Source organism: Lactuca saligna, chromosome 7, assembly GCF_052625555.1.
Source record: "Lactuca saligna cultivar CGN05327 chromosome 7, ASM5262555v1, whole genome shotgun sequence".
In the NCBI taxonomy this organism is placed as follows: domain Eukaryota; kingdom Viridiplantae; phylum Streptophyta; class Magnoliopsida; order Asterales; family Asteraceae; genus Lactuca; species Lactuca saligna.
Genome location: NC_136423.1, coordinates 1,316,566 through 1,326,293, shown reverse-complemented (window position 1 = coordinate 1,326,293; position 9,728 = coordinate 1,316,566). Strand labels below are relative to the sequence as shown.

Here is a 9,728-nt window from a genome sequence, read left to right as displayed (position 1 = left end):
ATGATTAACCCGACTAACCTGATTGACCTAATCCTATTAACCCTAAACCCAATTGACTTGAACCTGTAGGTTAATAGGGTTGGGTTTTGGGTGAAATTCAATTTTAAAAAACCATTTTAATTCGAAACCCGATTAAGTTGACCCGATTAACACCTAACTGCTACTACTAAATGACATTATTGATTGAAGTAATATCAATGGTTGATTCCTGACAATGAAATATATATGAGAGTAGAAAAGCCCCTTTTAGTCTTTAGATACAAATACATGAAAAACTAAATCAGTCGCAAATCTAATCTAATGAGCCTAAAAAACAATAGATAAATCGACAACATTTATATATTCTTTCTCATTCAAACATGGCATTTTAACCAAACACCTACAAATCAAAAATGCTTTGCTTTAAACCATATTTTTATTAAAATAATCAAAAGATCACAAAAACTCATCATTCAAAGCATGTTCCACTATTTGTAGAGTAAACTATATGACGTGTTAGCTTTATAATATATATCATTATTATAGAGATTAACAGTGTCGGGATGAAAAATAATGATTCAAAATTTTGACCTTGATTGGTAGCCTTCATAATTGTGATTACTAATTTTGTGTGGTTAAATCGGATTTTCAAACAATGCAACATTCGATTCGACGTTACAGTTTAACAGTGTAACAAACATATAAGAGTAAGAGTATAACACACTTTTTAGATAATTTATTTATAAAATGTTCAAATTGAGATTAACAGTGTAACAAACATATAAGAGTAAGAGTATAAACTACAAAATTCTGCATTTTCTTTTATTAAATTAACGAATGTTGCAATGAAATCTATTGATTATATGAGGAATGCAACTGAAATTGGTTTATTTGATCATTGATACATATGAGTAGCTAAACGAGGCTTTGCAACTGCCATCAAGGGGTTGGCTCTTGGCATTGTCATACCATAGACTTCTTCTGTGTCGATATCCTCACATCTCAATCCATCAGCCGGGCTCCAGTTAAAGCAATGGAAAAGTCGAGCCAATCCCATTAGAACAAATGTCACACCAAGTGGCGCGCCTGGACATTTCCTTTTTCCCGCGCTAAATGGTAGGATTTTGAAATCATCTCCATGACTTATCTCCACCCGACTCCCATCACTAGTCAAATGTCGTTCCGGACGAAACACATTGACGTCATCCCATATGAGTGTATTCCTCCCAAGACCATGTGTGTTAATGAAGACACGTGTCTTGGCAGGGATGTGATAGCCGTTGATCTTTGTGGCACGTATTGACTCGTGTGGAATTAGAAATGGTCCAGCTGGGTGCATCCGGAAAGTTTCTCGTACCACACATCTTAGGTAGTTGAGATTTGATAAGTCTGACTCAGAGACCATTCGATCAGGACCAACCACATTGTCGAGCTCTTCTTGGATCTTCTCAAGGACATGAGGATGTTTGATTACTTCAACCATTGCCCATTCGTTAGTTACTGCTGAAGTATCTGTTGCAGCAGCTATCATATCCTAAAATTTAAATACATTGATCGTTACTTATTCATACACACATGGCCCACTGTATATTGTTCCTAAGAATGTTAGGATTTTAATATGTATATTAATAATGTTGAACCCATTTATACTACCTGATAGAGTTTTGAAGAAAAAAATACCTGAACAAGAGCTTTGATTTCGGTATCATCCATATGATCTTTACCATTTTCACCGGGCAAAGAGAGTAAAACATCAACAAAATCCATATATCCTTTGTCTTTTTGTTCACCATTCTTCTTTCTTTGTCTGTGTTCTTCAATTATGTTCATATGAAAATCATCTACCCTTTTCTCCACCTCCCTCATTTTTTTCTCACAACCATACGGGTCTACCCATCTCCAAAATGGTAAATAATCACCCAAATAGATCAAACCTAACAACCAAAACAACTCATGGGTTATGTGCATAAACTCTAAGGCCTCTTTTGGCCCGGCTGAGCCCGACCCAAAGTATTGCTTCCCTAGCAACATTCGGGTCACATTGTTCATAGAAAAAGCACCTAAAACTTCTCTAAGGTTAATCGGGCCTTCATCTTGGGCCAAAGCCCATACATCTCGTACCAAATGTTGGGCTTCGCTTGCCCTTTGGTTTGCAAAAGATTCAAGTCTTTTTGTTGTAAGAAGTTGCTCCATGCAAATCCTTCGCATCCATTTCCATCGAGGACCAAAAGGTGCTAGTGCAACATCACCACAATTATATGCAAGGTGGATTGCAGCTAGGGTCTGTGGGCGCGATGCAAAAACATCATCTTGTTGGAGAAGTATCTCACGAATGATGTTAGGGTCATTGGTGGTAATGGCATCGACTTTTCCAAGACGAAGGTATACCAATGGTCCATATCGCTCACAAAAAGAAGCCAAGTCTCTATGAGGCAACGGCCCTAATTGGAGGAGATTACCAACAATGGGCCACCTTGGTGGTCCCGGTGGAAGTCTACCCAGTGTTTCTGTTTGTAGTGAAAATTTGACAACCCATAATGATATTATTCTTGATATAAGAACCACAAAGATAATTATAAATGCTAGTTGTTGCAAGTCCATCACTTCTTGATTTGACAAGAGAAAGATAAAATCCCCCATTTGAAGAAGAACATATTAAAGTGTACTTTTACACAATTTTTGCATGCTAGATTTTCTTGACATGTTTAGGTTTACAATTAGGTATGGATCGGTTAAACCACATTCTTTGAATCGTTAATATTTACCTACCTAGACTTCTATTTATTGTTCAACCAATATGGTAAAACATTGTTATACGCATGTATGAAGCATGTGAAACTTGTGTATAAATTATAAATACAATCTCTAACAAATTATGAATGTTTGTTTAGTTATATTCATACCAAATGTAACTATCTATATTTGGGGCTATTTTTTTTTATTAAAACATTAATATTAAGATTCTACTTGTTTTATGAGTCCTATAATAACAAGTATAATAATTATAATAGATATATTTCAAAATAAATAAAATTTATAGTTAGATACATATAGAGAAAACATATCTCAAATTATAGCAACATGTTTACTATTAAGTTAAATAAAATAAGATAACATAGAGGCCTAGTGATGGAAAAATTGACTATTCAAATCTATACGGATATCTAAATAACGATCAACCAATAATATAAAATACAATATTATAATTATTATTATTATTATTATTATTTAGAGGATACATTCATTGCTCATTTAATCATCATACAATGAATGAGATAGCAAACAGACAATAAACTGTGTCGTTAAATTTCTAAGAGTTTTTTTTGGTCTACTGGTATCCACATGTGTAATAAATATGATTTTTTTAAGTGGTTGAAGATTCAAATTTTATCACGATAAATATATAAAATTAAAAGTAGAATCAGCGTCTTTTGCCGTACCATAAAAAATTATTGGAATAAGTTATATATATAAAACATATATTATATACCATGTTGTATTTTCAACTATTAACAACTGACAAGTATATACAATTTAATTATAGAAAATAGATAATCATACGAAAAATATGAAAATTTAAGAAATAATCCTTTCAATTTTTCTATGAATATTAACATAAAGTAAATGCTTCCAAGAGAGTGAAGCCCCTCAAATTTTACAGCATGTAATTTTTTTGAAAATTTTTCCACATACCCCTCTAAAATCATGTGTGCAACCTCTAAGATTTTGTTTTGTATCCGCCATACTATATCCACCTAAAGTTAATAATTTTATATATTAAATATGATTACAAAATTACATATACTATTTTAAAAATTCATTAACAATTTTAATCTTTTCTTAAATGCAATGATATTTAGTTATATGCATCAAAAATAAATTCTGGTCGACTTTCGATGATAAGATATTTATGACAATATTTAATTATTTATTAACAAAAATATTTTCGGCTTCACCTGGTTAAAACTTTAGTATAAAGATCATAATTTTAATAAATTAATAAAATGGTTCTATGGTCTAGTGGTTAGGACATTGGACTCTGAATCCAGTAACCCGAGTTCAAGTCTCGGTAGAACCTATAATTTTTTTTCTTTTCCTTTTTATGAGCACTTTTAGTATTGTATACATTTGTAGTCCCTGAAGTTTGGAATTTAGTTTTAACAAGTACACAATTTATTTTTGGACCGTGGTTTATGCCTTTTTCTTATTTCTTTTTCCCAAACTTTAGGAATTTTTTTTATCGCTTACAAATTAGATTACAGTTTTTTATTAATAGCACCAAAAACATGAATATAAAGCAAAATTCAGAACTTCATTTAGCAAAGTATAAAATAGAAAAAATTTAGATCAATCTCAACCTATAAAAAATAGGCATGGTATCAGTTACGGGGAAAAACAAGCGAAATAAACTTGTAGAAACTGACACCCGCTAATAACATGAAGGATTATAATTCAAATTACGAACCCCACCAAAACTATTAAGAGTTAAAAAAGCAAAATACGAAAAGTAAAGGACACTCTGTTCATTTAATTAATTAATAATTAATTGTAATTGTAATTGTAATAAACTTCTTCCCTCTCTTTTCTCCCTTCATCATTTGCTCCCTCCAATGGAATTCGAACGTAACCAAGGGAAACTCGAAGAAACAGTGATTCGAATCCTTAAAGGTGCCGATTTAGAAATCACCACCGAGCTCGTTGTTCGAAGAGAGGCCGAAAGACTGCTTGGCGTCGACCTATCTGATATAGCTAGCAAGCGGCTAGTTAGACGAGTCGTTGAGTCCTTTTTGCTGTCTACTTCGCCAGTCCATGGAGTTCGAGATGGAACAGAGCACGTGGAAGAAGTACAAGTAGATAAACCACCTGTTGACAATCAAAAAGATGCTTCTGATGATGGTGGTGGACGTGTTATATGTAAGGTGAGTTCTCGAAAACCTAACTTTTGAATCAAGTTGTAATCAGCGATGAAACTATTAGAATATATTAGGGAGACGTGAATAAGCTTATTTTTATATATGATTTATTGTAACTCAAACCGCTTAATCTATTTAGCTTTAATTGATAAGTCCTATTTAATCTAGGGTTTAAGTCATACTCACTCAGCCATCCAAAAAGGTACATTTTAATATTTCAAAAGCATCAATTTTCATCAAAGCGATCTATACAGAGAAAAATGTTGACATCAACTAATTTTACCACATGTATGGCATGCATAATATTGTCGTTAATTTGCGACTATTCTTTGATTATGTTTAGGAGTACCTCAATAGGCATCATATTTTGAAATTCAAATGTAGCTTCTTTTGGGGGACGGAGGAGTTATTCGAATTTGGTAGAAGTTTGGTGTTTTTGTGAAATTTCGAGAAAAAAAAAATCCTATATTACCGATTGTGTTTCTTCTTACATGATAACCTTTAAATTCTCAAGTGTTATTTTCAAACTTGCAATCCATGTAATCACTAATCAGTACGTTATCAGTTGAAAGAATCTAAAAAGCTCTAGAGAAACATGTTTTTTTTTTTTTTTAATTTTTTATAAATTCTATAAATATTTTTCAACTAAAGTTGTGCATTGTCATGAGTTGGTGGGGTGTAAGTTGAATCATTGTGATGAGTTGTGATGCATTGTTAGCTAAGTTGAAAAGTTGTAAAATGATTGATAGATACAAGTCTAGTATCTAGTGTTATTTCACCTGAGGTGTTTGGTATTTCATGTAAAACTAAGAAGTTTGGTAATAGCGGATTTAGTATTGGCCTGTTGAATAATCTTTATTTGGTTGTTGAGCTTACTTCTTTTGGTACCTTTGTTTTTCTTATATTGTTTCCTTTCAACACTCCATGTTGTATTTGTATAGCTACCAGGTATGATGAGAGTGTCTGTTAAAAGGTTGAAAAGGACAAAGTTGTTGTCAATAAGGGAGTACTATGAAAAAGAGGGAAAGGTGTTTCCTTCCGGTGGAGGTGAGGTGACCACTTGTAGCTCTTCAATTTTCATTTTGTTAATCATGGCCAACAACTGATGAATTCATTTGCGAAGCTTGGTTGCATATTTCCTCTTAAAAAAAAAACATATTGTTGCATATATTGTGAAAAAAGTGATACATTATGGCATTAATAAGCAAGCATTTAACCATGTATTTTAACAAATACTGATTTTGTTACCGTATTCTAGATGTTTAATCATAAAACATTTAAAAGTTTGTACTCTAGATCTTGGCACAAATTATTTAAGAGGTTTTAGCTTTTAGTTTTGATGTAATTTTACATATTTAAAAGCCAACAACTACTTTTTCTGTGCACAAATAAAAGCAACGGGTTCCAAGTACTAGCTAGTTTTGCCAAACATGCCCCTTGTCTACATACAATTCAAACTAAAAAACCTATAATAAGGTCAAGGTGTTGAGAGTTGTGGATGTTGGCTCTTCCACTTTTGTCCTCCAAGATGAACACCAGATTACCAAAACTTTGGTTTGTATAGGAAAGAAGCTTCAACATTATTGGTACTTTTAAAAAAAATAATAATAATAATAATAGAATTTAGTTTGTGCGTATAGCTTCCCATGTTACTCATGTTATGTTCCCTTGAAGGATTAACATAAAAGCAGTTGATTATGGTTAGTCTTTAATCTGTTTATTTTTGTGTTATAATCAGGAATCACCTTGAACCCAAAAGAATGGTCGACATTTCGTCCAAGTTTTAATGATATAGAAGAAGCCATCAGAAAAATGGAATCAACGATGAGGTGTTGTTTCTGCATAACCTATATGATAGAATTTATTGTTCACTGAGCATTTAACGATTACATGTTTAAATCTTTACTACAAATCTGGTGGTAATTCCGATCAGAAAGCAGTGAAATGAAGCGAAGTTCAAATCCATCAAGTAGGTTGCAAAGTTTTGTACCTCGCCAACTCATCCCCATTGCAACTACACGATTCACGGGAAGAAACTACTACTGCTGGAAACGTCAAATGGAATTGTTTCTAAAGCAGCTAAAAGTGTATTATGTTGTTACGGAATCATGCCCGGAAATCCCTGTTTCACCACCAGCATCTTTGGAAGAGGTGTGTCTGGCGAAATCAGGTGCACAGATGTGGATGAATGATGATTACATCTGTCGCCACAGCATCTTGAACTCCCTGTCTGACCAACTCTTTGACCAATACTCGAAAAAAAACAACGAATGCGAGAGACTTATGGGGGGAGCTTAAGTCATTGTACGATGATGATTTTGGAACGAAAAGGTGTCATGTCAGCAATTACATCCAGTTTCAAATGATTGATGGGGTTTCTGTTGTTGAACAAGTCGAACAGCTTCACAGGATTGCAGACAGTGTTACAGCCTCCGGGATACACATTGATGAGAATTTTCATGTAAGTGCCATCATTTCAAAGCTTCCTCCTTCTTGGAAGAATGTCAGGGCAAAACTGATGATGCATCAATAGTATATACCTCTTGATAGGTTGATATACTGGTTGAAGGACGAGGAAGATTCCAGAAGCACTCAACAACAACAATAGAGGTGGTCAAAAGGGAAATACAAGCACACGCACATGCGGGGGAGGGGCTTGTGCTTTGGATCTCATAAAGACAGCCACATTCGTTGCGATTGTCCTTTTAACCCAAAACCATGACGTCTCACAAGTCAACATCGGTTCTATAATCTCATACTCTATCTATTCATTTCAACCATTCTTCTTTTCATTTTTGTTTCGTGTAACTGATTGCTTGTTGGTAACTCCAAAGGCCAGGGTAACTCCAAATATTCAATGTGATTTATGTTAAACATTCTTGCTTGCACGCACACACACACACACACACACACACACACACACATATATATATATATATATATATATATATATATATATATATATATATATATATATATATATATATATATATATATATATATATATATATATATATATATATATATATATATATATATATATATATATATATATATATATATATATATATATATATATATATATATGAGATTTTAAGCCTTAGATCTTGTTTGGTAAGGCCTGATAAAAACCATTTAGCTACTCTTTAGTTTATGCATCTCTTTACATTATTCTAGTGCCAAATCCAATAAATAACAATCTAATTTTTTATAGCATTACTACGTACTTCCATTTTTTATTTTTATTACAACATCTCGTCCTTTTTAGTTTGTCTCATTAAGGCATTGCACAATGAATCAAAATGTGTACAAACAAAAGCAATCATTACTTAGTGAACTGGGCATGTCTATGAAAAATCAAAATTACATGTTCACAAAAGCTAAACATAATATTAAACTATCATTGTCTGTTTGTGTAACAGCACATAAATTAGAGAAAATTTTTCATTTTTAAGTAATACTACAACATAAGTTTAATACCAAAATCCATTACATATTCATATAAAATCATCAGAGTGTCAATAATAGGAAATATGGAAAATAATGGAGAGTGAATGCTACGCCATTAAGCTAGATCCTTCCCCTTAGAACTGAAAGTACCTAAAATCACAATACAATCTATAAGCTATTGGTGAGTTTTCCCAAAATAACACATACTAGCCATACCAATGGGCCCTGCCCTGGGGTTCATTCCAACCCAACACAAGTATGGGCGCTGCCCTGGGGTATATTTCAACCTAAACATGTCACAGTGGGCCTGACCCTAGGGTATGTTTCAACCCGACATATCATATTATGCCCTGTCCTGGGGTGTATTTCAACCCGATCACAACATGTAACACACTACAACTAGCATATTGCATAAACGGATAATAGGTCGGCCTTGGTGCTTTCGACCCGTAATACCAGGAAATGACTCACCTCGGTCTGCTGAAAATAATAACTGCTCAGCTACCAAACTCCAAAAGATCTCACACTATATAAATATACAAAATACCCTAATTAAGATCATAATACAAACCCAACCAAGGCCTAAAAGCATTTTCCTTTCAATGGGCCCAACCATATTCAACCCATTTATGATAATAGGTCTAAGGCCCAACCCATGACACTAAAAGTCCACAAAGGAGACTGGTCTCACCTACCCTAACCAGACTAAGGCCTAGGGATGAGCATCGGAACCAACCCGAATCGGAACCGGTCCAGGTGGAAAATAGGAACCGGACCGGACCGTCGGTTCTACCGGTTCTTACCGTGTCTTCAATGTTGGAACCGGTCCTCGAGAAATAGCAACATACGGCTCCGGTTTTTTCCAGTTCTATCGGTTTCGGTTCTTGGTTCCAAAAATCCACAAGAATATCGTCCCGGTTCTTGGTTCCAAAAATCCACAAGAATATCGGGTTTCGGTTTCGGCGGTTCCCCGGTCCAAATGCTCATCCCTACTAAGGCCCACCATACAACCCTAAACTTCTAGGGTCCAAAAACAAAGTCCTCCACCGAAGGCCCAATTACCGTAGCCTACTGCTGAGTATGCGGGGCGCACTCAACATATACGCTAAGCGTACACGCATAAGGGCCTATACATTGCACGTACGAGCTTGTACGCCCATCGTACTCCTCAAGCTTGCCAACTGTAACACCGTAAATTTTCAAACAAAGTTTTCATTTTAAAACACAATAAAACTCATGTACATTTTCTCAAAAACCACAAGTATCTCAAAGGTCAACAAATCTACAAGTAAAAAATCACAATCCCATAATCATAAAAATAATCTCGCTCCAGTGTGTACTATCAAGCCAGTGCCTTCCCACGATCCTGAGAAATACATGAAACAC

The 9,728-nt window shown here is 34.2% G+C and overlaps 2 protein-coding genes and 1 non-coding gene across 7 annotated transcripts; 2 read left to right on the top strand and 1 right to left on the bottom strand.

Moving 5' to 3' along the window:
• Positions 1-737: 737 nt before the first annotated feature.
• Positions 738-2,624, bottom strand: CYP703A2 (cytochrome P450, family 703, subfamily A, polypeptide 2). Its single transcript, XM_078963021.1, has 2 exons — positions 1,660-2,624; positions 738-1,513 (listed from the first exon to the last, which is right to left on the bottom strand). Exons 1-2 carry the CDS (start codon positions 2,617-2,619, stop codon positions 875-877), a joined length of 1,599 nt encoding a protein of 532 aa, XP_078819147.1. The 5' UTR covers positions 2,620-2,624; the 3' UTR covers positions 738-874.
• Positions 2,625-3,985: 1,361 nt separating this feature from the next.
• On the top strand, positions 3,986-4,057 carry TRNAQ-CUG (transfer RNA glutamine (anticodon CUG)). Its single transcript has one exon. It is a non-coding gene; the product is annotated as a tRNA-Gln (tRNA).
• A 492-nt stretch (positions 4,058-4,549) lies between these two features.
• Positions 4,550-7,768, top strand: LOC145004197 (RNA polymerase II transcriptional coactivator KELP-like). Of its 5 annotated transcripts, none has more exons than XR_013662315.1 (4): positions 4,550-4,898; positions 5,834-5,939; positions 6,631-7,353; positions 7,443-7,768. XR_013662315.1 is itself a non-coding variant. In XM_078963087.1 (4 exons), the coding sequence occupies exons 1-4, from the start codon at positions 4,590-4,592 to the stop codon at positions 6,833-6,835; spliced, it is 516 nt and encodes a 171-aa protein (XP_078819213.1). In that variant the 5' UTR covers positions 4,550-4,589; the 3' UTR covers positions 6,836-7,768. The 5 variants fall into 5 exon arrangements, 2 of the variants coding, with proteins under 2 accessions (XP_078819213.1, XP_078819212.1); XR_013662314.1 differs by having other exon boundaries at positions 7,426-7,768; XR_013662316.1 differs by having other exon boundaries at positions 5,834-5,944; positions 6,631-6,721; positions 6,826-7,768.
• The last annotated feature ends 1,960 nt before the right edge of the window (positions 7,769-9,728 follow it).

Excerpts from the sequence above, each read along its gene's own strand:
- CYP703A2 (XM_078963021.1), bottom strand. The coding sequence starts at position 2,619 with ATGGGGGATTTTATCTTTCTCTTGTCAAATCAAGAAGTGATGGACTTG. Across the intron at positions 1,514-1,659 it reads AAATCAAAGCTCTTGTTCAG|GATATGATAGCTGCTGCAAC; the intron begins GTATTTTTTTCT and ends TTTAAATTTTAG.
- LOC145004197 (XM_078963086.1), top strand. The coding sequence starts at position 4,590 with ATGGAATTCGAACGTAACCAAGGGAAACTCGAAGAAACAGTGATTCGA. Across the intron at positions 4,899-5,833 it reads GTGGACGTGTTATATGTAAG|CTACCAGGTATGATGAGAGT; the intron begins GTGAGTTCTCGA and ends GTATTTGTATAG. Across the intron at positions 5,940-6,630 it reads GGTGTTTCCTTCCGGTGGAG|GAATCACCTTGAACCCAAAA; the intron begins GTGAGGTGACCA and ends TGTTATAATCAG.